At 50.3% G+C, this 26,837-nt stretch overlaps 1 protein-coding gene across 4 annotated transcripts in view; it reads left to right on the plus strand.

The window, feature by feature from the left end:
* The window catches only part of Dgkd (diacylglycerol kinase delta), a 102,906-nt gene that overhangs the window by 48,582 nt on the left and 27,487 nt on the right, over positions 1-26,837 (plus strand). For all 4 annotated transcript variants that reach the window (XM_045147125.1, XM_045147126.1, XM_045147127.1 and 1 more), the window contains exons 4-10: positions 16,995-17,099; positions 17,366-17,498; positions 18,477-18,583; positions 18,923-19,048; positions 19,896-19,998; positions 20,641-20,803; positions 22,934-23,042. In XM_045147125.1, coding sequence (XP_045003060.1) covers positions 16,995-17,099; positions 17,366-17,498; positions 18,477-18,583; positions 18,923-19,048; positions 19,896-19,998; positions 20,641-20,803; positions 22,934-23,042 — 846 coding nt within the window. The remainder of the gene's footprint in view (positions 1-16,994; positions 17,100-17,365; positions 17,499-18,476; positions 18,584-18,922; positions 19,049-19,895; positions 19,999-20,640; positions 20,804-22,933; positions 23,043-26,837) is intronic.

Below are 26,837 nucleotides of genomic sequence, written 5' to 3' on the forward strand. Positions count from 1 at the left end.
ATTATAGTGATTAAATACCGGTAATTTGCCGGGCATGGTGTCACATGCCTTTTTAATCTCAATACTCAGGCTAAGGTAGGAGGATCGCTGGGAGTTGAAGGCCAGCCTGAGACTAATTCCAGGTCAGCCTGGGCTAGAGCAAAACCAAACAACAACAACAGCAAACACACCCACCCCCAAATACTGGTCACTCAAACAAAAACTATTCAGAAGTCTTATAACCGAGACTCTAGGAATGAGCACAGTTATGTAGACCAGCGACCCTCAGACATGTGGGCGTGAGGAGTTGGCGCAGCGGCGTGTGTGACCCTGTTCTGAAGGGGTCATTTGGAGGCACATTGAGCTGTTATGGTCTGGGTAGGGCATAGACTGTGGGGCACTCATGGACTGTCCACAACAGACAGATAGCTCGCCCTGTAATGATGCCAAGGGTAAAGGGCTGAGGAGATGGCTCAGTGGGTAAAGGGCTTGCCACACAAGCTTGAGGACCTGAGTTCAGATCCCCAGTACTCAAATAAAAGCTGAAGTGCTGGCCTGTCACCTCAATCCAGGGGAGTGAGACCAGGAAGAATCTGGGGCATGCTGGCAGCTGGCAGGCTGGTTTAGCGGAATTGGTGAGCTCCTGGTTCAGTGTGAGACCTTGTTCCTAAAAATAAGGTTGAACGCATTGAGGAAGACTCCCAACACTGACCTCTGGCTTCCACTTGCTCACACACACGAACATGCACACATACATGCCACACTAAAAAGTAATGTCAAGGTGGGGAATCCTGCTGCAGACAGCAGTTTCAGGTCATGTCCTATAGAAATAGAAGTATTTAGTTTTACAGAGAATATCAGTTATGCATCTGAGTTTGTGACCTCTTTAAGTTTCTTGCACTGTGGACATCTTTCTGTGCCCTGTTAGCATCTTTCAAAGCCAGCTGTGTGGTGTCTGTCACATGGGCGTGGCATGGTCCCCCCGGCTTTGGAGATGTGGGTACTTCTTGTGTTTCTCTGCTGGAAGCTTGCTCTGTTTTGCCTTATGCACACTGCTTCACAAACCTCCTGCTAGGGATGTCCCCCAGCCCCATTCTGAATCCGAGATGCATTCCTGCTAACTTCCGTTCCTCTTAGAAATTCATCCTACCCACTTGTTCAAGGCTGATACTCTCCAATTTTCTCACAACTGCACACATTTCAGAACTTAATGCAGCAGTATAAGTAGCAAATAATAGCAAAGGTAAAAGCCACATGTTTTTTTCTTTATTTTATATTTTGGTTCCTTTAAAAACATGTTTCTGGTAGGTTACATTCTGTGCATTGCTCATGCTCGGGTGGGTGGGCTGAGGGAGCCTGCCATGGACTTGCACAGTGGCACCTGGCAGCCATGGTACTGTCCCTTTTTGCCCCCAGGCTGCTGGGGGGCTGGAGAAAGCATGTGGCATGTGTCTGGGCTCACTTTTATGGCTGTGGACAGGGCAGTGGCTAGCCATGGAACCTGGTGGAAGAAAGCCTGGTCCTGACCTGGGCCCTTCCCCCCTGCTGCCCAGTGCTTTGGGTCCTCTGTGAGGAATTCGTGGGCTGTGCACATCCCAGCAGCTCCCTCGTCTGTCTCAGGATCTTCGGTAAGGGAGCAGTGTCTGGGTACAGGAGCTACGCTGGAACAGCAGGATGTGAGTAACAGGAAGTGACAGGAATCGCTAGGGCGCCAGACCTTTTCTAGGCTACCTTCCTGAGCCAGGAGCTGTATTTAGCTGAGCATTTCCCGGCCTGACCAGACACTGCTGTCCCTCCCGTATGCTTGGTGGCTTGACCGGATGGGGCCACATTGCATTGTGATGTGTGGTCTACCTGCATGGCCCTCAGGTCGCTGTCCACTGCTGTGAAAGTTGCCATTCCACTTGTGTTTGCTTCTTGTCTACTCACGAAGGAACTGGAAAGGGAGAGCTGCAGGTCAGAGCTGGAGCCCGGGAGGCCCTTAGAATAAGGGGAGAGGTAAGGCTCTAAATGGGGTCATGGAAGGGACTGGGCAGCCGTTTCTGTAAAGTAAAGGTTGGTGTTTTCTTTTTCCCTTTTGTTTTTTTGAGGTAGGGTCTTACTCTAGCTCAGGCTAACATGACATTCACTGTGTAGTCTCAAGCTGGCCTTGAACTCACAGCGATCCTCCTACCTCTGCCTTCCAAGTGCTGAGATTGAAGGCCTGTGCCACCACATCCTAGTAAAGGTTGGTGTTTCTAAAACTCTTGACTTTGTTTGCATGTTAGAACCATCCTCTGGTCCTTACCTGGCCAGACAGAATCTGTAGGTGGGACAGGTTTTGTTACGATAGGACATCTCTTCAGCCCTCCAGCAGGCACTCCTGAAGCTGGCCTCAGCTGCCCGCTTCTTCCTGCTAGGGGCTGGTGGGCTTTTACCCCATGGTAGCTGTGCCAACCTTCAGGTACAGGGCATGTGTCCACACTGGGATCCTCCGGGTTGGCTGGTTGGGCCTACTGGGGAAGGCGATTTGTTGTTCCCCTCTGACGCTCCCTCTGGAGAAGACCAGCCCCTCGCCCCCATATTGTCTTCTAGGCTTCTGCGTCCTCAGCCTCAACTGAGATTCAGGCAGCTACTGTAGGATGGGGCATCTGAGAGACTAAGAACAGTGGTCTGCTGCGACTTCAGAAGACCCTCTAAGTACAGCTTTTGGCTTAGGAAGTTAGCCTCAGAAAAGTCTGTCAGCTGTGGCCTCGGGAGACCCTTTCCACTTCACCAGCCAAATTGGCCCACTAGAGTGCTTGTAGGCAGCTCTATTGCATTCTGCATTTCTGAGCTATAAATACAAGTCCTGGTTCTATTGTGCATCTCGGTTAGGCATTTAGTTTATTTTTATGCAGAAACACTTAACGGCATTCAGAAAGTCGCACGATACTTCCACATGGTTGAGTGAAGCTCTCGGATGCTCTCCTCCCGGCTTTGTGTCCAGCTTGTCGGCTGTGGTCCCCACTCCCACCACAGCTCTGAGTTTGATGTCACCGTTTGCTTGCCTATTGCTTCATTTTCTCCAGATGGGGGTATAAACACTAGGTAGTGTCATTCATCTGTTCTTAAAAAATAATTTTATTTATTTATTTGCAAGTAGACAGAATAAAAATGAATGTGCTAGGGTGCAGTGCACTGCACACGAACTCCAGATGCATTAGCTGCTCTGTGTAGCTTGCTTTACCTGGGTACTGAGAATCAAACCCGGTTTTCAGGCTTCTCAAGTGAGTGCCTTTGACCATTGAGCGATCTTTCCAGCCCTGTCTGGTTTTAATGTTATGGGTAACTGTCCTGTAGCCTTGTTTCTGAGATTGATTCATGTAGATACATCTGCCTTTAACTAAGTGACTCAGGTTAGGACTGTATTCTGGGATTTAAATGGGAGTTTCTAGGGAGTTTGGCTGCATAAGCACAGCTTGGAGTGAGGACTCCCGCTGGGTTGCATGGCTTACATAGAGTTCCAGAATGCAGGATGTCCACTGATGCGGTTTCCTACATTTCACCACTGTGTACTACGCCCCTGAAGACCTAGCTGTCTTTGTCTCCCTGGACAGAGGCAGGAGTTCAGTGTATGGTTTTAGGGGTAGAGCTGACAGGTGTGTGTGTCTTTAACTTCGCCAGACATTTGCTTTTCAAAATCATGTGACATAATGTGCTACTGAATGATGGGTCGTGTTGTGACAGCCAGACACCATGGCATGCACTTACCCAGGTCTAAATGGTCATGGGCTGTTGCTCCTGTAGAGGAGATTGCTGTTCTGAGTACTATAGGCACTTGCCGCACAGTGGTAAACATTTGTTTATCTAAGCAGTGAAAATGCTAGGTGCAGGAGTGTATGGGTGTAACAGCCGCACAGGACTACTGTGGTACCCTGCGTCACTGATGGTGACCCTGGGTGGTGCCTGCTGTGGCTTTGTGCTCTCACCAGGGGGGTAGCAAGCACACTCATTCCTCATTTTTATTTTATTTTTTACTTACCTACTTAATTTATTTTTATTTTTGTTTTTGGTTTTTCAAGGTGGGGTTTTGCTCTAGCCCACGCTGACTTGGAACTCACTCTATAGACTCAGGCTGGCCTTGAACTCACAGCGATCCTCCTCCTTTTGCTTCCCAAGTGCTGGGATCAAAGGCATGCCCCACCACACCCTGCTCTCGCTTCTTTTTTCTAGTGTTTGTTGATTTACCAATTTTTTTCAAATTTTTTAAAAAAGCTACCTGAATTGTGGGAGAGGAAGTGAGATTAAAGGTGGTTTCTGACTCAGGAAGTTGTTGGAAGCGTCATGTCCATGTGGGCACTTGGTGGCAGGAGCACCTTGAGGCTCCCTAGCCAGGATCCCCGAGGAGCTTGGCTGTAGGTCTGTTGTCTCAGGTTGCTCCCAGGCACTGGCACAGAGGTGGTTGGGGCTAGGCTCTCTGTTCCTGAGGACGGCGTCAGTGTGGAAGGGCTGGAGCCGCACTGACACCCGTCAGCACTCTGAGCTCCCCCTCAGGTCACTCAGCTCCATGGACTCCCAGGCCTTTCCTGGTGCTGCTCTGCCAGGGCAGGCCAAGTGCCCAGGCCATGCGTCACAGCTGACAGCAGAGGGCCTGAGCCAGAGGGCATGGTTCATGGCACCGCTGTGCTCTGACTCCAGTGCCCACTAAGAACACGCCCTCGGGCCCAACCCTGGTACAGAGGGTGCCTTTCGGCCTTTCTTGGCTCTGTGTGCTGAAGGTGTGTCTGTGGACAGTTTCCTTGGCAAGCCAGGAGTCTCTTGCATTGATTCTGTTGCAGAGACAGGACATTAGCAAGGTAAGGGCATGCTTTTGACTTGTGCTGAGATAAACCTCACAGGCTGTGGCTCTAGAACATGCTTGTTGTAAGGTTGCTGCTTGGTGTTCCCATTCAGACTTCAGCGCTGTGGATTTAATTAACCTTTCCAGCTTGAGTGCCTTTGGGCCTTTTCCCAGGTTCCCGCAGGGCTGAGCTCTTGCCCCGCTGTAGTACGGGGCCCGTCGGGCACTGTCTCCATGGCTCCTCTCCTCGTCGTCTCGCTCCTTCCCTCCACAGTTCCCATAGCCACCAGTCACTTTTCCGTGCCTCTGTTGTTACCACTTCAGGAATGCTGTACAAATGGACACCTGCAGCATTCAGCCTTCGGGACTGGCTCTTTCTGAGCTGAGATGGCTGAGCATATTGTTGAGGGCTGACCTAGTCTGTGTATCAGTCATTGCTTCTTTTTTAAAATTATTTTTGCTTATTTATTTGAGAGCAACAGAGAGAGAACGAGGCAGATATATAGAGAGAATGGGTGCGCCAGGGCCTCCAGCTACTGCAAATGAACTCCAGACACATGCGCCCCCGTGAGCATCTGGCTAATGTAGGTCCTGGGGAATTGAGCCTCGAACTGAGGTCCTTAGGCTTCACAGGAAAGCACTTAACTGCTAAGCCATCTCTCCAGCCCAGTCATTGCTTCTTTTAATTGTGAGTTATAGTCTGTGGTGTGAGTATACCATGGTGTGTGACTTACCCATGGGAGGAAGACATCGGAGTTGTTTTTAGTGAGTGTGAATAAGGCTGTGTGTTTCATTTTTCTAGAATAAAAGCTGTGATTTCTGGGTTGTACTTTACTTTCATATTTTGCATTTAGAGCCTGTTAGACTTCTTCAGAAAGGCTAGGCCTAACCAGTAACAAGTCTGTTTCTCCCCTTCTCTGCAGCCTTCGGTGGGGCTGGTTTATTCTTGCCCCTTTGCGAGGTGTGCAGAGCTGTCTCACCTCCGTGCCAGGGTGGCTCATGGTATGAACGTCTGTCCTTGTGCTTATTTGCCACTGGCGTTTCCTTTTTTGTCTGTTTGTGTGTGTGTGGGGGGGGGGGGCGCTTGTTAGTTAGAGATGACAGCCTTCTCTGGATACCATCTGGTATATGGGCAGCAGCCTGTGGTGGTTTGATTCATGTGTTCTCCATAAACTTAGGTGTTCTGTTCCCCATGTGATGGCAATTGGAAATTAAAACTTCCTGGAGGCAGTGTATTGTTGGGGGCAGGCTTATGGGTGTAATAGCCAGTTTCTCCATGCCAGTGTTTGGCATAGTCTCCTATTACTGTTGTCCACCTTATGTTGGCCAGGGGGTAATGTCCACCCTCTGCTCATGCCATTGTTTCCCCCTGCCATTGTGGAGCTTCCCCTTGAGCCTGTAAACCAAAAATCCTCTTTTTCCCCCACGAGCTGCTCTTGTTTGGGTGATTTCTACCAGCAATGCTCACCTGACTGCAACACAGCCTGTGCTAGAACATTCTGTGTGTTGGCTGGAGTAGAGAGGCTCTGGGCCCCTGTTAGGGGATTGTCTTGCCAGGCTGGCTCTTTCCTGGGCCTTTGGCTGGAAAGAGACTTTGGTGGGGCCTTCCCTGACACCCTTGGTGGTGTGGTGGCGCTAGCTTCAGCTCCCAGTCTGAGGTGCACAAAGCATTGTTCAGACAGTGAGGAGAACCCACCGCTGCCATCCTGTGAGCCCGAGGCCTCCAGCCTGTGCTGACTCTCATGTGCTTCCCAGCGCTCAGTTTACAGTGGTCCTCCGGAGCCAGCAAAGGTGTGTGGTGCTGGCTGGATTCGATCCTGGAGGTCTGCAGAGCGGCTCAGAGTCCAGGCTGAGTGCCCTGCTATGCCTGCGCTGTGCTCCCCTGCTCCATGCTGGGTGGCCTTTGGATGGCCTGGGGCAGGGCCTCTCCTCAGTGCTGGGATGGCTGTTTCCTGAAGGGTTTTAGATTTTATCTCTTTTCTTTTTGTTTTGAACTCTTGGAAACTGGTTAGAGTGGGAGGGGCGCTGGTTGATGACTTCATGAGGGTTCATCAACCCTGGGCCAGTCACCCTGCCCGGGAGAGCGGTGAGATGCTCACTCCTCCGTTCCCAGTGATCCGGGAGAGCGCCAGGTGAGTGCCAGCTCTCCACCTGCTGCTCCTCTATCGCGGTGCACTTTGTAGTTTCCTCCTGTCCAGTGGACAGGTAGTAGAAGCCCAGTGTCAGGCTGGCCTGCCTGGTGTCCTGCCTACTGCTGCCTCGTTGGCTGTGGGTCTGAGTAGCCCCACTTGGCTTCCTTTCATGGAGAAAGTGTAGCGGGTAGATTGAGCTTCCAAGGGCCTGTGTCAGCCATGCTGTCTTCAACACCCTTGCTGTCCATCAGCCACAGTGTGTGTGAACCAGAGCCCACCTTCTTCTGCAGGTCAGAAGTCTCATCTGTGTGTCTCCAGCATGTCTCTTTCCCTCTACATGGGCCTGAGCCACTGCAGCCCCTTGCAAGATCACCGCTTGTGGTGTAATTATCTCCTTGGCTAGTTCCTCCAGAACCATGGCAGATACTCTGACTGGCTTGTGCGTCTTCGAGTGCAGTGGAGGGGCGCCCGCGTGGGCCTGCAGTGGGCGCTGGTGCTGTGAGCGCCCTGTGTCTTCGTGAGGAAGCTTGGGGCTGGTGTTGCAGTCGAGGGCATGGGTGCAGGGGCTGTGCTGGGCGCTCCCTCTTATCTCCTGGAAGATCTTGTGTTTTGTATGCAAGGATGGAAGCAGAAGTTCTCATTTAATCAAATAGAACTTTAAAGACCCTGTTCCAGAGCTTTAGCATTTATTATAGCTCAGACTGTTTCTTAGTGAAGGTCTTGAGTAGGCAGTAAATGCACATGGTGCAGAAATCATCAGAAAACCGGATGCTTCTGGGCTGTTCGGGTTACTTCAGGAGGGTCGACTAGTATGGCCTTTTCCTCTATACCCATACTGTTCCTGTCACTTGTGTTACCGCGTGATGTGTCGTACGGGTGTGCCACAGAGGTTCTGCACTCTTGGTGTTAGTGTGGGGCTGTTACATGCGTGCATTGTAACTACTGTGGCCAGTACCCGGCCTGCTTGTGTCAGTCGTTGTATGGATGATCCAGTCTCTGGTCTGTGTGAGTGCCACTGTGAGTGGCCTCTTATGGACAGTGGTGACTTCTCCTGCTGGTAAAGTTTAGATGGATTAATAGAAGTGCTCCCACTAAAGCCTCGTAGAGTCGTCATGCGTTCTCCGTGGACACACTCCAGTGTCTGAGAACCAGATCATGCCGTGAGATTTCCAAGCTCTGAGAATCAGGGATTTAAAACAGGCATCTCTGGATGAAGAGATGCTCAGTGGTTAAGGCATTTGCCCCTAAAGCCTAATGACCTGAGTTAGATTCCTCAGTACCCATGTAAAGCCAGATACACATGCATCGGGAGTTTGTTTGCAGCAGCCACAGGCCCTAGTTTGCCCATATTCTCCCTCCTTCCCTCTCCCCCTTCCCTCCCCCTGCCAGGCATGGTGGTGCATGCCTTTCATATCAGCACTCAGGAGTCTGAGGTAGGAGGATCTCTTGTGAGTTCTAGGCCAGCCTGAGACTACACAGTGAGTTCCAGGTCAGCCTGGGATAGAGTGAGAGCCTGCCTCAAAAAAACAAAAACAAACAAAATCAGTTTCTTTTAGGAGTAATAGTGAGCGTTTTTCCCAAGGTTAAGATCTATTTTTAACTCCAACTTAATAAAGAACTGCAACCTTTTAGGTTCATTCATGGATACCTGTCTTCTGCTGTCTCTTGCACACAGGGCTTTCTAACCAGATGTTAAAATTTTTTTTTATTGACAACTTCCGTAATTATATACAATAAACCATGGTAATTCCCTCTGCCTCTCACTTTCCCCTTTGCAACTCCACTGTTTATCATACTCCTTCCCCCTCTCAGTTTCTCTTTTATTTTGATGTCATCATCTTTTCTTCCTATTATGATGGTCTTGTGTAGGTAGTGTCAGGCACTGCGAGGTCATGGAGATCCAGGCCATTTTGTGTGTGGAAGAGTGCATTGTAGGGAGCCCTACCCTTCCTTTGGCTCTTACATTCTTTCTGCCACCACTTCCGCAATGGACCCTGAGCCTTGTAAGGTGTGATAGAGATGTTTCAGTGCTGATCACTCCTCTGTCACTTCTTCTCCGCACCATAGTGCCTTCTGAGTCATTCCAAGGTCACTGCCATCTGAAAAGAGAAGCTTCTCTAACTAAAAGTGAGAGTAGCATTAATATATGGGTGTGAACGTTAAGAGAAGTGCTTACTGGGCAGTTTGGTGAGCATAGTGTGTACATTCAGCTAGATAGCAGCAGATGTTACACCCTTAGGGCTCATGACTACACCTGTTTTAAGTTTTCACTATCAGGGATGTATTCCCTCCCATGGAGTGGGACTTCAGTCCAAATAGAGCAGTTGGTTTTCCCCATAACAGACATGTCACTATTGCACCCTTTGGCTCATTTGGCCTGGCTGGCCAAGTATAAAACTTGCAGTGTCCACTGTTGAGTATCTACATTAGTGATTTATCTTTCTCCCATTGAACTGCATGCAGTGTGGCTTTTTCTAGCTTTCTCTCAGCTTCTAATCAGATCTTTTTTAAAAAATTAATTAATTACATTTTTAAAATGTACTTTATTTATTTGACAGAGGGGGGGTAGATAGAATGGGTGCGCCAGGGCCTCCAGCCGCTGCAAACAAACTCTGGACACATGCACCTCCTTGTGCATCTGGCTTACCTGGGTCCTGGGGGATAGAAATTGGATCCTTTGGCTTTGCAGGCTAGTGCCTTAACCGCTAAGCCATCTCTACAGCCCTGATTAATTTATTTGTTGTGAGAGGCAGATAGGAAGAATGGACATGCCAGGGGCAGAGTGTAGGCAGCTATGCAGTTTTCTTTTGAGTCTATGTGGTTCACTTTATGTTCTTGAGAATTTAAGTTCTGTATCAGTAGAGAGCTGAGGCTTAGCACACACATATGGGCATGCAGCTTGACAGACGCCGACTTAGGGGACATTGCAACCCCCAAAGCCCCTTCTGTAAAAGCAGCTTCAAGAAGCAACTGACGTGTAAAACTGTAGGTTAGTCTGTCTTGTCTTCTCTTGCATTTATAGCACGTAAGGAAGCTGGGGAGCCCCTGCTCTTGAGGCCCTGGCTTGGCATTGTTGGCTTCCCACAGTGTTGCTGAGTAGCAGGCACCCGCCCTGTCCTTTGCAGTCCTCAGCACCCAAGCATGCCGGTCCTCTGCGCCTCTCCTTCAGTGCGGCCGAGGCGCTGTCCGCTGGAGGCCGCCCATGCAGCGCTGCGGCAGCGCTCACGTCCTGCCGAGGACCGCATGTGCTCGCGCTGCTGTCGGGGAGTGGGTACAGAGGCCAAGTCACAGGGTATATGTAAGTCCAGCTGGTTTTCAAAGTAGTGACACCAGATTGTCCCTCCTCATCCTAGGTACTGTGATGTATCACAGGGAGGCCAAAGTTTCCCTGCCCTGGTGACTAATAAAACTGAGCACCTGTCAAGCACTCCATTGGCCATTTGGGAAATAGCAAAATGTCTGCTTTCATATGGTAGGTCTGACTGCTTGTTCCTGACGGCTTTTAAAGTTCTCTTACTCTTGGGAGATGTCAGCTGGTGGACATAATCTGCTCCTGCTAATTGTGGCCCATTTGGGGATACCATAGGGATTATATCTGCCATTTGACTCCTTTTCCTTTCTCTGTACTGTCACCTTTCCACCCCTAGGGGCCGAGGGTGCTGTCACACTACAGTGTTTAGGTTTCCAGGAGCCCTGTCTTCCTGCTCACATGACGTGGCCCAATCAGTTCCTTGGCACTGCCTGCTTGTTCTGTCATGAATCCTGGCATGCCACTGATTTGTCCCGTAAGGCTCACTAACCTGCTTTAATTTGCTTTTATCTTTTTAAAAAATTTTTTTATTTTTATTAAAAAAAATTTTTTTTCTTTATTTATTTGAGAGTGACAGACAGAGAGAGAAAGAGGCAGAAGGAGAGAGAGAGAATGGGAGCGCCAGGGCTTCCAGCCACTGCATACGAACTCCAGATGTGTGCGCCCACTTGTGCATCTGGCTAACAGGGGTCCTGGGGAATCGAGCTTCGAACCGGGGTCCTTAGGCTTCATAGGCAAGCGCTGAACTGCTAAACCATCTCTCCAGCCCCCCACTTTTATCTTAATTTGATGTAGTGTTGGGTGCCATTTCTGAGCATATCGTTTGCTTAGCAGTAGGTGGTGGTAGCCTCTCTTGGCTCTCAAAGTCCTTCTTTTGTCAGGCTAGAATTGGGGATCTAGCATTTTTGTCCCACTTCTTGGTTGTTTGTAGTTATGCTGTTGGTTGCAGTCCAAATAGAGGACAGTATTGGAATTCCTTAATGTATCTCCCAGCACCTGTTTTCTTCTGGCCCTGGTGGCCAGGGTGACAGCCAGAACCTCCTCCCTCCAAGTCCTGTTTGCTCCCCTGTGACCTCTTTGCCCACATCATTCCAAGCCAAGAGCTCCAAGAGGACCTTCTCAGGAGCTCTCAGAGAGGTCACCCTGGCAGATGTTGCCGGCACTGGCAGGAGGGGAGTAGTTGGGGAGGTAAAGGCAGGACTCCAAGGGTTCTTATTGTCCATTCTGTACCCACTGGCTGGTTGTGGGGCAGGGCTAGGTGCTGTCCATGGGGCACAAGAAATGACAAGAGAGTGCATAAGGGGTTGGTGCAGATGGCTGACCCAGCACAGTCTGTTGTCAGCTCAGAAATTGGATTCCATCTCAAAGGTGGCAGGGTATGAGTGGAGGGAAACAAGGGGGCAACTGTTTTTTTTTTTTCCCTCCTGAGGTAGGATCTCACTCTAGCCCAGGCTGGCCTGGAACTAACTATGTTGTCTCATGGCGATCCTCCTACCTCTGCCTCCCCAGTGCTGGGATTAAAGGCATGGGCCACCACACCGGGCTGCAATTGGTTTTTATCTGGCAGCCCTCTTCTGTGTTGACTTGGTGTTTATTTCGCGCCCTCTTGTGTTGAGTTTTCAGGATTGCATTGGGCTGCCTGTTGGTCCTAGGACATTGAGGAATGCCATGTTCACACAAACTGTCTCTTGGCTGTGTAACATGGATGGAATGGAAGGAGGAAAGCTGGGTGTGGTGGCGCACACCTTTAATCCCAGCACTCGGGAGGCAGAGGTAGTTGGATCGCTGTGAGTTTGAGGCCACCCTGAGACTACACAGTGAATTCCAGGTCAGCTTGAGCTAGAGTGGAACCCTACCTTGAAAAAAAAAAAAAGAATGGAAGGAGGACTTCAGGCCTAAGTAGTGCTAACAGTGGCCCTGGGGGACTTGTGTGCACAGCACTGTTTCACTTTGTGAGCTCTCACTGATGTATGGCCCTGACACCAGGATGTGGTGGTACCATCAGTAGTCTCAGGTTTTGGATGAGGAAGCAGAGACACAGGACATAGAGGACCAGCTACAGATCACACCGCTAGTGAGGGTTTCAAATCCAGGCGCCGAAATGTGATATTGGTCGTGTGCAGATTGAATTCCATTTAGTCCCCTCACTGCCATCCTTTCCACAAGAGAAGCAGATTCTGCCACCTTCAGCCAGTCATTGTTGTGGTGGGACTCAGCATCAGTCTTGGCTTCTTCACTCAGAGCAGGCACAAGTTCCAGGACAAAAGGCCTTGGCCAGACTCCTGGATGTCTGACATTACTGAGCCCTCACTCTATTCACAGGCTGAGGGAAAGATGTCATGGATCCGGCAACTCACCAGTGGCCTTAAACATAAAGGTTTTGGCTCTTGTCCACTGCCCGGGTGGCCTAACACCTGCCAGGAGCTATTCTGTCACCCCTGCTTTCATCATAGGAGGACAGAGGGGTGGGGGCAGAGCAGAGACCTATCTCTCCAGCTTAAGCTGAGTTCTGGAGTACAATGGCCATTCCTCTGTAGAAGTTGTCCTGCAAGCAGTAGGCAGAACCGACATGGGACATAGAAGCCTTGCCACTCCTCTGTAAGTGTCCTGCTGCAGTGCCGTCCCGAGCGAGCAGCGCTGTGTCTGGTAGCGACGCTTCCTTTCACCTTATTTGTCCTGATGAAGGTACTACGACTGCCCCAGAGAAAAGCGTTATCAAGGAATGTCTGCTGGACTTTGGGGACAGACAGTGCACAGTGTGCATGTAGGACTCAGCTCGGGCTCGAGCTCTGTGGTCCTCAGCTCTTGTAGCCCACCCTGACCACAGCTGAGTCCTGCAGCCCCTCCTAGGCCTTGTGTTGCTGTCCTTGTATCCTGATAGGCGTTCAAGATGGTCTCCTGGGTCTCTGCAGTGTGAGTTCTCTTTGGGTGGGAACCTCCCCCCTTCCGTCCTTGGAACCCCAGCTCTACACAGATACCCCGCTAGCCCATGGTGGTTGTCAGTCGTGGGAGAGAGGCCTCCGTGCTGCCTCACGCCCCTGCCCCCTGTGGTGCTCCTCACCCACTTCCCGTCTTCAGTGTGATGCTCTTGGCGGTTCGGTGCCTGTGTCTAGCCTGGCCTTCAGAGTCCCCACTGTAGGGGATATCCCTAAACATAGGAGCCTGGGTCGACCTGCTCTGGAGACCTGGTTCCATCATTCCTGTCCGTGATAATCCACAGTCTCCGGCGAAGGCACTGCTTCCGGATTCCGCCGCAGCCATGACCATCTAGCCACCCATCTAAATCATACGTACCTGAACTGCGTCTTCCTTGTAAGTGAAAGAGAGAAGACGACTGGAAACCCAGACGTTAAAGCCACTGGATGTAAAGCCCCGCAGAAGAGCTCTTCTTGAAGCCCTGGGCGGGCGTGTAAACGGTGCACCACCTGAGGAGGGGATTGACAGCAGCCAGCACAAGTGCACGTTCATGTTCTCTTTCTCAGGGAAATTCCTCTTCTAGGAATTGATCCCAAGGATGTACTATAAATGTAGGGAAGATTCATTCACTGTGGCAATATATAAAATTATGAGGGAGTTTGGAACTGCAAAATTGCCCCGAGTACCTAGGGCACCGGTTGGCTAGCTGGTGCCTCCATGCAGTGGAGTGCCCACTTCTGTCAGGTGGGTCAGCAGCCGGGACGGTGGGCTTGCTGACTGGGACATGCACCTAAGGGAAGAAGCAAAGGCTGAATAAATTTCCACAGTATGCTCTTACTCAAAAGAGGGATGTGTTGACATGTAAGAGGTACTATGGATATATAGATTTGTTGCATATATCTATATATCCATAAGTATATCCATGTATATAAACATATATAAAAACACATATGTATATATATGGATATATATGTTGGCATGTAACTTACAGCTGAAAGGATAGAAACCATACTCTTTATTTATTAAAAACTTTTTTTAGTTTTATAGTTTGAGGCAGGGTCTCTAGTTTAGGCTGATCTGGTAGCCCCAGGCTGGCCTCGAAGTCACAAAGTCACAATGGTGATCCTTCTACCTTAGACTCCCAAGTGCTAGGATTAAAGGTATGCACCACCTTACCTAGCTGAAATCATACTTTAAAACAAAACCTTTATTGACAACTTTCATAAGTATAGGCAGTAAATGATAATTCCTTTCCTCCCTCAAACCCACCCTCCTTTGAGTGAATTCCTCCTTTTCAATTAGTCTCTTCTATTTTGATGTCATCATCTTTTTCTCTTTTTTCTTTTTTCTTCCATTGATCTCACTAGCTCAGGTTGACCTGGAACTCGCTCTGTAGTTTCAGGTTGGCCTTGAACTCACAGTGATACTCTTACTTCTGTCTCACAAATGCTGGGATTAAATGTGTGCACCACCATGCTTGGCTCTTCTCCTATTTATGAAGGTCTTGTGTAGGTAGTATCAGACATTGTGAGGTCATGAACATAAAGGCCCTGTTGTGTCTAGAAAAGAGCATTGTAAGGAATCCTACTCTTCCTTTGGCTCTTACATTCTTTCTGCCACCTCCTCCACAATGGACCCTTGGAAGGGGTGATAGAGATGTCTCAGTGCTGAGCACTCCTCTGTCACTACTTTTCACCACTATGGTGACTTTTTTTTTTTTTTTGAGGCAAGCCCAACAGACTAACCTTTTCTTAATGTGTGTGTGTGTGTGGGGGGGGATTGGTGTGTCAGGGCACCCAGCCACTGCAGTTGAACTTCAGACACATGTAGCACCTGTGTGACCTTGTGCACTTGTGTTACTGTCTGGCTTATGTGGGACCTGGAGGGTTGAATATCAGTCCTTGGGCTTTTCAGGCAAGCACCTTAACTGCTAAGCCATCTCTCCAGCCCTGTGGTAACTTTTGAGTCCTCCCTGTGGTCACCACCATCTGAAAAGAGAAGCTTCTCTAACCAAAAATGAGAATAGCATTAATACATAGGTAGAAACATTAAGAATTGCTAAGAGGGTAGTTTGATGGGCATATACTATATACATTTAGCCAGACAACAGCAGTCGTTATTCCCCTAGGGCTCATGACCTTCCTAGCCATAGACTTTAGATTAGGATTTAAGTAGAATGCATTATTTCCTTCTATGGAGTAGACCTCCAGTCCAATTAGAGAGCTCTTGGTTTCCTTCATAACAGACATGTCACTATTGCACTTGTTGGCAAACTCGGCCTGGCTGGCTAATACTGAGGCTCGCATGGTCCACTGTTGCTTAATACCTCTGATGACTTGTCTTCCCCCAAAGGCTGCAGCACTCAGCACAGCTCCTTCCAGCCTACTCACAGCCATACTTTTCAAAAGCTACCTGTGGGAACTGTAGAAGACAGTTTCATGTTGCTGGGATGAACCTCCAAGCCAGACACAGCTCATGGGAGGACGGGGTTTGTTTTAAGCTGAGGTTCCATCCATGGCAGAAGACGTTGCTTCCGTCCATCCAAGCAGAGAGAACCAAACGGCAGCAAACACCAGAGCGGCAGCAGGAACTGGCACCAGCCACAGGGAGCCGGGCAGAGCTCAAACCCCTCTGCGCACCTTTGGGCTGGAATTCAAATCCGCCCCCAAACACACCGTTGGCTGGAACCCAGGATCTGCCCCGTGACACCTCCTCCAGCCAGGTGGCAGAGACCCAAGTTACAAGCTTTACTAAAACACCTGGGTCAGTGGTAGGGGCATACATTCAGACTGTCACAGAGACCAGGACAGAGGTGAGATGCAGAAACCGGGCTTCTGCCCACATCCTGTTTTGTAGATTTGACTTTGGGGCCCCTTAGGAGTTTGCAGTGTTATAAAAAAAAAGAAGTTACAGCCTTTGAAAACTTTGATAAACCTTGTTAAGTTTTCTCTAACAAAGTTTGTACCTGTTACCCTCTCACACCTTGAGAACCCTTTCCTCCCAGCCCTGTGCCCAGTTTCGATTACTATCTTTTGTGCTGTGCCCATCAAGCAGGGAAAAGTAGATTGCCATGCCCACCCCAGCAGCTTAGTGTTCCTTTACTGCCTGAGGTGGTTTGGATCCCTATAGCCTCAGGGGTTTTGATTAAGATTGACTTGCAAGTTTTGTCTGCAGCGGGTGTCACTGGGGGGCAGAGCCCGTAATTCAGCCCTACTAGGTGTGTGGAGAGATGCAGCTGGAGCTCTGGCGGTTCACTTGCTGCCTTTTGGTTTCTCTCTGTTATGGATCCATGGACATGAGCCAGCTTCTTCTGCCCTGATGGAACTTCCCCGAATCTGTAAGCCTGAAAATAAACTTTTTGGTTCCATAAGCTGCTTCTGGTCGGGTGTTTGTCCCAGAAATGAGAAAGTAACTGCAACATGTCCCCTTTCTAACTTCTGTGAAATCCAAGTGAAGCCTTTTTTTCTCTCCCCTGTCAGAAGCTGTACACTTGGGTATCATTTTCATTTGTTATTATCAGGTAGAAAACCTCATCTCCAGTTAAGTTGTTCAGTCCCTGACTGTAGTAGCTAATTCCAGACTTCCCCATACCATTCAAGTGCTGAACATTGATTTGAAGGCTTTTGTGAGCAGCAGACTTTCCCTTCCTTGCCTCTCCTCTCTTCTCCTTTCCTAACCATACCCCTCCCCTCTCCCATTTCTTTCCTCTTCCCCCTTCCCCCTTTCTCACCTTCCCACCCCTCCCCCGCACACCTATATGCACACATACATATACATACCTCTGCAGGCAGGTTTTGAAGGAGTCTCTGCCACCAGCCTTGCATTTTGTGGTACAGTGAGCGTGTTCTTCTTTTAGGTCATCACTCCCTGCAGGAAGCTCATCTTGTGTGCTGATAACAGAAAAGAAATGGAAGATTGGATCGCAGCACTCAAGACTGTCCAGAACAGAGAGCATTTTGAGGTTAAAGGGTTAAACAGCTTGTCTGGGTACTGTTGTTGCCTGTGTTGCTCTCACTCCCATGCCCTGCCTTCCAGGTATCTTACACAGATCAGAGTTCTGGAACTCATGATCTCAGCATGTACCTTGTGAAATTAAGGCCTGTTGCTCACCCTGTCCTTCACAAATCTTCCTCTTCCTCTCTGGAATATTCTCTGTGATTCTGTTTAAGTTGCTGCATTTAAGAATATCAAAGGGACACCTTACCTTTGACCTCTCTGTTCTTCCAGCCTACTCAGTACAGCATGGACCATTTCTCAGGGATGCACAACTGGTACGCCTGCTCCCACGCACGGCCCACCTACTGCAATGTGTGTCGCGAGGCTCTGTCTGGGGTCACGTCCCACGGGCTGTCCTGTGAAGGTACGAGAGCTGTATTTGTCTTGCTTTTGAGAAAGGTGATCACAGGTTTTACTTGATAAACTCTCAGAAGTCTGATCGCAGTCACCATGATTAAGCCACCACCATGCTCAAGGCCATTCGAGGCTAGATAGTTTGCTACCACTCCGTTCTTTCTGACTGCATCTGTAGAGGTGTCTTTACATGTCGCTTGGTACAGTGATGAGCAAAGTGGAGGGAGGAAGAGAGTAGATGGTACTAAGGAGAAACAAGGACAAGCCTGTCTGTGTCATGTGTCGTGGATACAGGGATTAAAACATGCCTCACGCTGTGCAAGGTCAGGGTTGAGGGTGCTGCGGGGAACCCGGGCTGTGGGGAACAGGGTCCAGGCAGGGACTGCATGCTGCCGCTCCTGCCTGCTGCTTATCTTGGGCAGATCACAAGCGTGACTATGGTTTTACAGTTTTTAAATTTTAAATAAAAAATATCCAAAAGAGCCGGGCGTGGTGGCACATGCCTTTAGTCGCAGCACTAGGGAGGCAGAGGTGGGAGAATCCCCGTGAGTTCAAGGCCACCCTGAGACTACATAGTGAATTCCAGGTCAGCCTGGGCTAGAGCGAGAAGCAAAAAAAAAAAAAAAAATCCAAAAGAAAAGTTCTGTAAAAGGTAGAAGATCTATACAAGATCTAAAGAGAAAGCAGACTGTGGGAAGTATTCTGTGACACACAGAAGTTGTCCCCTGCCTTCTGCGGCTGCTGTCTTTGCTCCAAGGAGAGAGCTAAGCTGTCGTGCAGTGGCTGGCACCACCTGCTGCCCGCGCCTGGACCTCCTGCTGCCCGTTCTGCTCAGCTGTCAGGCTCGGGCCGTTGTGGTGGTGCAGTGGCCACCTGGTTGCTCCTGTCTCTTGTTCCTTTCCCAGCTTTGCTAAGCAGCTGTCTGCCCCGCAGGGGAGGTGCCCGTCGTGCATCAGACTTGTAGGGCCCTGTGTTCCTTTCCTCACAGTGTGCAAGTTGAAGGCTCACAAACGGTGTGCTGTGCGTGCAACCAACAACTGCAAGTGGACCACACTGGCCTCGATCGGGAAGGACATCATTGAAGATGAGGATGGGGTACGCACGAGGATTCTGCCTGGGTTGTCACCTTGCACAACCATCCTCATGTCGTGCATCTCATATGAGATGCTCATGCTGGGATCGGGTGTCCCAGCCCCTGGTATCTGGGGCTCTGCTCAGTGTGCTTCCCACCTCTTTCCCAAGCCCAGTGAGTCTGAGTGCTTCCTCCTTCATAGGCCCTGTGGTGAGTGACACCATGTAGGTCACCTTCATCCCTGTCGCATGTTGTCATCAGGGAAAGACTTATGTGGGGAGGATGTCTTGGTTGCTCACAAAGAGAACTTCTGCTGAGTGGCCCTGGGTTAGAACTCTGGGGTCTCCCCGCTTGGTCCGCAGATCGCCATGCCCCACCAGTGGCTGGAAGGAAACCTGCCTGTGAGTGCCAAGTGCACAGTGTGTGACAAGACCTGTGGGAGTGTGCTGCGCCTGCAGGACTGGCGTTGCCTCTGGTGCAAGGCCATGGTGAGTGGGCCCAGAGTGGCCATCCTTATGCCCGTCCATGGACATGTGGGCATGCACTGGGGGCCTTGCCTTTCTTCTAACCCTCATAAGCCCATGCCAGAAGCTCCCTAGCTTGAAGACCCTATGGGTTAGATGGTTCCTTGACTGGACTTTCTCCTTTGTGCCTGGTCATTCTTTTTCTTGACATTTTTGTAGTGTTTCTTTCCTTTGACTTTTGTCCAACATTTTAAACAGTGTCCCATGTGCCCCATACAGCAGCTCAGGAGACTGGGGCAGGTTTGTGGGCCTTCTCTGTGATGTGAGGGTAGGGACACTATTGAGGGTCTCTTGAGAGAGTTGCAAAATAAAAGTGGTCACCAACTTTGTGTAAGGAGGAGGAGCCACAGTGTGGCTGTGGCCTCTCATGTGTGTCCTGGTGCAGCCATTGTCCTGTGGCGTGATGCAGCAGGTGAGGGGCCCCAAGGTGTTTACTGCTGGATTTGCCAATAGGCAGCTGTGGTTTCTACAGCTACCATGCAAGAGCTTCTGGCTGGCCAGGAGGAAGCCCAGGTATAGGCCATTACATGAAGGTCCATTGTCCAGGTGCCCTGAGACTTTCCCTGAAAGTTAAGGGGAGCCATGATGAAGGGCCAGAGGCTGAGACTGGCTTTTGGTGCTGGCTCTCTGTGAGTCTTTAAGTCCCACCTTTTCAAGTACCAGGTCAGGATGCATGGTATTAGGGACATTAAGTCATCCTTCTCTAATAGCACATACCTGCCTGTCCTGTGGCCAGCTTACTGGCTCCTGGGCTAGGGAGCACTTGGTGTATGTGAGGAGACCAGTGACCCCATGTGGATTTTGGTTTCAGGTTCACACATCATGCAAAGAGTCCTTGGTAACCAAGTGCCCACTTGGACTGTGCAAGGTGTCTGTCATTCCTCCTACAGCACTCAACAGCATTGATTCTGACGGTAGGTGTCCCATACTTGCTGTCCCCACCTGTGTCCACATGATCACCAGCTCTGGAGGTTTGAAATATAGTCCTCAAGGGACCAGCTGCAGCTGTGGATGGGTGGAAGTTGTAATTGGTTTCCTGGCAGTTGCTGCTGGACTCACAACTTGAGGCCAGAACTTTACTGGAAAGGTTGATGGATCCAGTTGGCTATTGAGTGGAAACCAGGGCTAAGGTCTCTCAGTCTGCCGTGAGATGTAGGGCCATGCCATCCCCGTCTGTGGAGCTGACATGCTGGCCCAGAGCTACTCTCTTCTCCTAGCTGGCCTATGGGGAAGCACGTTAGCAGGTACTATTGAAGAGGCTGCTGGGGTTCATGGCTCAGAGGAAAGGGTTCTGCCAGGTTGGCAAAGGAGAAGACAGTGCAGTCAGATGAACTGTAGAATCCTTGTTAAATGTGAGGTGAGGTTTGGCTGGGCTTAACCTCCCCTACCCGGGGAGTGGCCCTGTGGGAGCACTTCACCCCTCAGAGACTCGGTGGGTGCGTGCGTATGTGGGTGTGGCCCTTGCGCTGTGCACTGTGGCTTATTCGCTTGACAGCATTGCCTTAGCAGTCTGTAAGGGTTTTGTCTTGTCTCACTCTGTCCTCTCTTACTTCTAGGGTTCTGGAAGGCCACCTGTCCCCCATCTTGCACAAGCCCCTTGTTGGTCTTTGTCAACTCTAAAAGTGGGGACAACCAGGGGGTGAAGTTCCTTAGAAGATTCAAGCAACTGCTGAACCCTGCCCAGGTCTTTGACCTCATGAACGGAGGACCACACCTTGGGTAGGAAGGCCAAGAAATAATTCTTGGAACTTTAGGTGTTTTGAGGCATGCTTGTTTTTAAAAGGGTCAAAGATACAGAAATAGGAAAGAAGTTGGCTTTCATGGATTGCCCAGCCCCAAATTCCACTTGCTGGGCACTAGTTGGGAGCGCTTTGTGTCCTTCCTGCTTTCAGTGAGTGTGCACACGCTCTCACACACAAACGTGCACACACCTACTCCAGCTGCCAGTGTGCAGCATGCTGTCTCTGCGTGTAGGCCCCGCACGTGGCTCACAGACCTGCCTCTCCCTGTTATCGCTGCCTGGTTCTCGGGAAGAAGCTTCTCTCCAGCAAGGCCCAAGCGGCCTTTCGTTCTGGAGCATAAGCAGTGATACATGCCGGTGCTGCGAGACAGGCCAGGACCCTGGGCCTTTTCTTCTGCTACCTGGGGACCCAGCGTGTGTTCTTTCTTTTTTTTTCTTTTTTCTTTTCATGGGTTTAGAAAAGACCTTTGTTTTGTAACTTTAAACATTTGTACTAATTCCTTCCTGATTTGGAAGCACTAGCTCAAGGTAGGAATCAGTGTTTGAGGAACCTGTAATGGAAAGCTTGCAGCCCCTGCTGTCTGTCCAGTGTGTGCTCTGGCAGGAGCCCAGGACGGGCTCGTTTGGGGCGGGGGCCTGCTGTAACGTGAGCTCGGGCAGCTTCTGTGTATCCTTGACAGGCATGCCATGAGGGCACATGGTGCCCATCACCCTCAGGGCTGGCTCTTCAGTGTGTCCTGTGCTGACACTGCCCACTCACAGCATGGCCTGCTGGAGGACGGCTATGTGGTCCCTTGGCTTAGTGTTCCGAGGCAGCCCTCCTGGAATCCTGCACACATGCACCTCGTTTCTGATGATGAGGACGCGGGCGCCTGCTCACCCTGAGGCTGATGAAGATCTGGCTTTACTTTAGTGCAGTGTCACACACGCCCTGGCCTCAGGCTCAGGCGTCAGCAGATGTGCTGCCAGCAGTCCCTGCTGTGCATTTGCAGTGCCGTGGGAGGGCTGCCCAGTGGACCTCTGGACGAACCTGCGAAAGCTAGTCGTGCCTGTAAAGAAGGCGCCACCAATTGCAGCTAGGGCTAGGTACAGGGTGAGCAGAGAGTGGCACAGGAAGCCCCGTGGAGGTGTCACTGGAAGTGGTTTACTCACTTAAATTTCTGAGAAGCATCTGAGCTTACCCAGTCCTCTTCCTGAGTCCTGGCTGCAACTTACCACCGCTCTCCGGAGAGCAGGGCTCTCGCTGGTCAGCATGTAAAGGGCACGCGTGGACATTTCTCTCACCCAGAAGTCAAGTGCAGATCTAAGTTAGTGGCTCAGCTTGTGTTCTGAGTGTTCCTCTGGAGCTAGGAGAGGCTAGGCTTGCAGGGTCCCCCAGGTGGGAAGGCACCTGTGTGGAAAGTTAGGATCTCATGGTAGGCCTTCTGCCACTTTAGGGGGATGGGGTGCTGATTCTTTGGGATCCCAGACACAGGGGCCTTAGTTGAGCCAGTGTTCGCCTCTGAGGACAGCGGTGTGCCCACAACGCACTCTGTCTTCACCTCCTCTTGTGTGTGTTGGACTGGGCCAGGCCCGGGAAGCCACAGGCACTAGGGCAGAAAGTAGGGCTGAGAAGTTTGGCTCCCCTTAAAATGAGGACTGGGCAGCCTTTTAATAGTGAAACTATCTTAGAATGATGTCCTTGGACGTTCCCTGAGACTCTGGGAGCAGTGATGGAGGCTGACTGAGTCCAGCTGGGTGTTGTGGGAAGAAGGGTGCAAGGAGGTCTGCCTGAAAGCTGGGCAGGGGTCATGTGGAGCTCATGCACTTGACCGTGCTGTGGAAGACTATACCATGAGTGCTGGCAGGAGCTGGTGAGTGAGACTTGGTGTTGGTGCTACGTGGAGTGTACTGTTGTCTTGTGCCCGCCTAGACCGTGGCCTGGGCTGGGGGTGGAGGCTGCTGCCATCCACATCAACAAAGCAGGCTGAGGGACCGCTCATACTACCCAGCAGAGCCTGTTGGACCTGGACTTGTCTTGGGGTACAGGGTCCCCTCAGCCCAGTATTGATAAGCCTATTGCTCATCCTAGCGAGGACACTCATTTCACTGACTTCTTTTCTCTGCAGCCTCCGATTATTCCAGAAGTTTGACACCTTCCGGATTCTGGTTTGTGGCGGGGATGGCAGTGTTGGCTGGGTCCTCTCTGAAATTGATAGCCTCAACCTTCACAAACAGGTACGTGGACCAGAGGGAGCCCAACCTTGGGCAGGGAACTGAGGTCAGAATTGCTGTGAGGTATTGGCTCCTGTTAGATGCCAGCTTGGATTCCAGAAGCTGCACAGGATTGGGGCTGAGGCCTCTAGCAAGGGAGCCCAGTGGCAATGTGGCAGTGGGGCTTGGCCATGATGGATAAGTGGGACATTCATGTAGTAAAGGAGGCTGCAAACAGTACCATGTGCCAGGGCCCAGGTGGGTTTGCAATGGTTGTAGTTCCTCTGGGACCCAGATCTTCACTGTGAGGTGATACGACTAAATTGTTGGCTGCCTCTGGCTTGAGAGAAAGGACAGATATTCTTTACCTTCTAAATAAAATAAAATTAGCTTATCTTAATTGTTTACTGTGTTCAGTCAGTTTCACCCCCAGACAATATGTGCATCGTTATAGCCATCTTTCAGACTTCTCATCAAAATGAGAACAGTGTGAGGCACTAGACTTTTTTTTTTTTTAATTGAGATCTTTACTGTATGAACATAGCCCGGTAGTCATAGTCTTATCTGATTTTACTCTTATGTTCTCTCTCCCCCACCCCCATTCTGCTGAGGGCTCACCTCAGTGGAGTTATTGGTGATCTCTGTGGGTTATGAATGCTCCAGTCAGTCTCTGGTAGGAACATTGCCTCTGTACACCTTCCCATCTTGTGGCCTGTACATTCTTTCCTCCTCCTCTTTTGCAATGTTCCCTGAGCCTGGGATAGCAAGTTCTAAGTTTCTGTTAGTGTTGAGTTCTCAGTAGCCTCTGATTTTCCGCTTTGGTGAATTCTGAGTCTCCTCAGTATCTGCCACCATCTCCATATGAGCAGCACTCATCTTTAATTCACCACTTTCTCTCCCATGTTCCCCAGGGCCCTGACAGATGTGATAGAGATGACTCATCTCATCCTAGGCAGCTGGCTTTCTTTACTTGTCCTACTGATGAGTCAGGGTCTCTCCATTATTTGTTGCCAGATGTAAAAAGCAGATTCTGTATCCAAAAGTGAGAGTAGCATGGATCAAAGGGGATAGACAGACATGTAGAAGACGTTTTGGCAAGCTAACCTCTTCTTTTAGCTAGAGAACAGTGGAAGCTTCCCTGTAGGGTTGATGACCTTCTAAGCTATTATAGGCTTCTGACTTGGTTCTCAGTGCCATGTGTGACTCCTTCCCACTGAGCAAGTCTTGTATCCAAGCAGGGAGCAGTTGATCGCCCTCACAGTCTGTGAGCCACTACTGCACTGATGTGTGTGCATCTGCGTCTTGCCTGGCTGGTGACTTTTGTCTCTTGCAGGATCCTGTGCTACTTGCCCTTGGCGTGCTTCCCCAGCACGCTCCCATAACTTGCTGCTCTGAGAGCCAGCCAGTGGCGCTGCCTGCCACCGCCGTCATGGCATGATCTCTCAACTTTGTTCTTAACTGTGTTAACTTCATTTGATAAAAGCACTGGCCACCTACATACTGGCTTCTGTTGCCACATTAGGCATGACTTTGAGGAAATCACCTGTTCTCTTTCTTCTTGTGCACTCTGGACTCAGACTAGTTGGTTTTCAGTGCCACCACCTTCTTCATGAAGATACTGGGGTACCTGGTCTTGGCAAACAGGGCTTCTAGCACGTCTGGCTGTGCCTGGGTGAATGTGGCCTCTTCTGCTGCTGTTTTGGGGTGGTGAGTGGCCAGGCAGCCCACAGAGGGGTACAGCAAGTCCACCCCCAAAGTGATCAGACTTAGCTCATCGACTATATAGAGAGGTTGCTTAAGAAATGTTTAGAGCCACAGAGTTGGCTCAAATCAAGGGGAAGGCAACCAGACAGTATGAATTCACCCCGAGGATGGGTGCAGGTCCCTGGTGGGTGGAGTGGGAGGGCTGAGGGCAAAGCAAGCAGACAGGCAGAGGCCTGCGTGGCTGCACTGCTCCTCTGTTGCTGTGTGACGCGCTGCAGTTAGTACACTGGGCACTGTGAGCCCTGCTCCTTGGACAGGACTCTGTGTGACACTTCCTTCTGTGGGACAGAGCCAGGGGCCCAGGCTAGTGCTCCTCCCCAGTGGGGACTAGAAGGAGATCTTAGAGACAACCCTGGAGAAACCCTATATGCTTAAGTGTTTGGGCTTTTTGGGAGCTCCATGTGTAATCATTGCTGGGTAGTACCAGACTGCCCTCCACTAGGAGTGCTCCATTCTCTTTCCCTAGCTAGTGACAGACAGCTGTCCTTGCCTTGTGGCTCGTCTTTTTAGTTTTGCCCAGGTAAGTCAACAAAGTCACATTTTTATTTAAGTACTGCTGCAGTCAACTTTGCCTTCACTGACTGTGATATTTAAGTGAATCACCTGCTTTTTTTTTTTTTTTTTTTTTTTGCCTCATTTTCTATTGAGAAATTCACTTAAAAAGTTGATGTCTAAAGATTGCCATGCTGACTGCTTGTCTGTCAGTAAAGGTTGTTCTAGCTTACCAGTTTGTCGTCAACATTCTATTTTGGGGCCTTTTTCATGTTTGCCAGTCTTGTCTTAGTGAGACTACTGCCCATATGCCAAGATTATGAAAATGTTTATCTATATGTCACGTAGTATGTCATCTGTGACTTGAGCAGACCTTCACTGATTTTGTTTCCTGTCCAGCCCCACTCACACAGTGGTCCTTACCATGGGCTGTGTGTCGTGGTTCAGGAATGCCCATGGCCCTGCATCCCACCAATTGCTCACAGAAGAGAAGCATTGCCTCCTAGTGATGGGGTCATAGTACTCTAATCAGTTTGGTTGATTTTATGGTTCTTGGCAAGTTGCTGTTGCTAGAGGAGTGCTTTCTTTCTACCCATGCAGCCACGTTCTGTGAACACATGTCTTCTGTGGCTTCTTGGTGGTACTCAGTTCACTGGCTCTCTCCCATCCTCTTGGCTTCCCTGTGCCTGTGGGTGGTGGTTTTTTGTTGTTGTTGTTTTTGTCTTAAATCTCCTGGCTCCTCATACATGCTGTGTGGTCAGAGTGTGATGAGGCCTCTCTTCATCCTTCTCAGTCTCCCAGGGGAAAGCTCATTGACCGGCAGGCTTTGTGGCAATGTGCTGCTGGGTCCACCATGAGGACATGCCAGGGGCTCTCTAAGGGACTAAGGGCTAAGGCTCTCCAGCCCTCCCTCCCTGTTTGGATGTCTTTACTTGGGATCCTAAGACACCATACATCCAGGGACCAAGCAGATCTCTGACAACTATTTCCCATTGTGTGGTCCTCATCCTTTGGGCTCCAGGACTGGTCCACCTGTGTGTGGGTGAGAGCCACCCCACTTCTGGAGCTGTGCAGTGTCTCACCTCAGCCTCTGTTAGGGAAAGTCCACCGGGCAGCACAGCTCGCGAGAACCCTGTGTGCTACTTCAATCTCTGCTTCTCAGCCTTCCTCTTCCCTGTGCTGTCCGGCCTCTGTCTGCTCTCCTCACTCGTCCTGTCCCGACTCTGTCTGCTGTCCTCACTCATCCTGTCCCGCCTCTGTCTGCTGTCCTCACTCGTCCTGTCCCGACTCTGTCTGCTGTCCTCACTCATCCGGTCCCGCCTCTGTCTGCTGTCCTCACTCATCCTGTCCCGACTCTGTCTGCTGTCCTCACTCATCCTGTCTTGACTCTGTCTGATGTCCCTCACTCATCCTGTCCCGACTCTGTCTGCTGTCCTCACTCATCCTGTCCCGCCTCTGTCTGCTGTCCCTCACTCATCCTGTCCCGACTCTGTCTGCTGTCCCTCACTCATCCTGTCCCGCCTCTGTCTGCTGTCCTCACTCATCCTGTCCCGACTCTGTCTG

The sequence above is a fragment of the Jaculus jaculus genome, chromosome 4 (assembly GCF_020740685.1).
Source record: "Jaculus jaculus isolate mJacJac1 chromosome 4, mJacJac1.mat.Y.cur, whole genome shotgun sequence".
Classification (NCBI taxonomy): Eukaryota; Metazoa; Chordata; class Mammalia; order Rodentia; family Dipodidae; genus Jaculus; species Jaculus jaculus.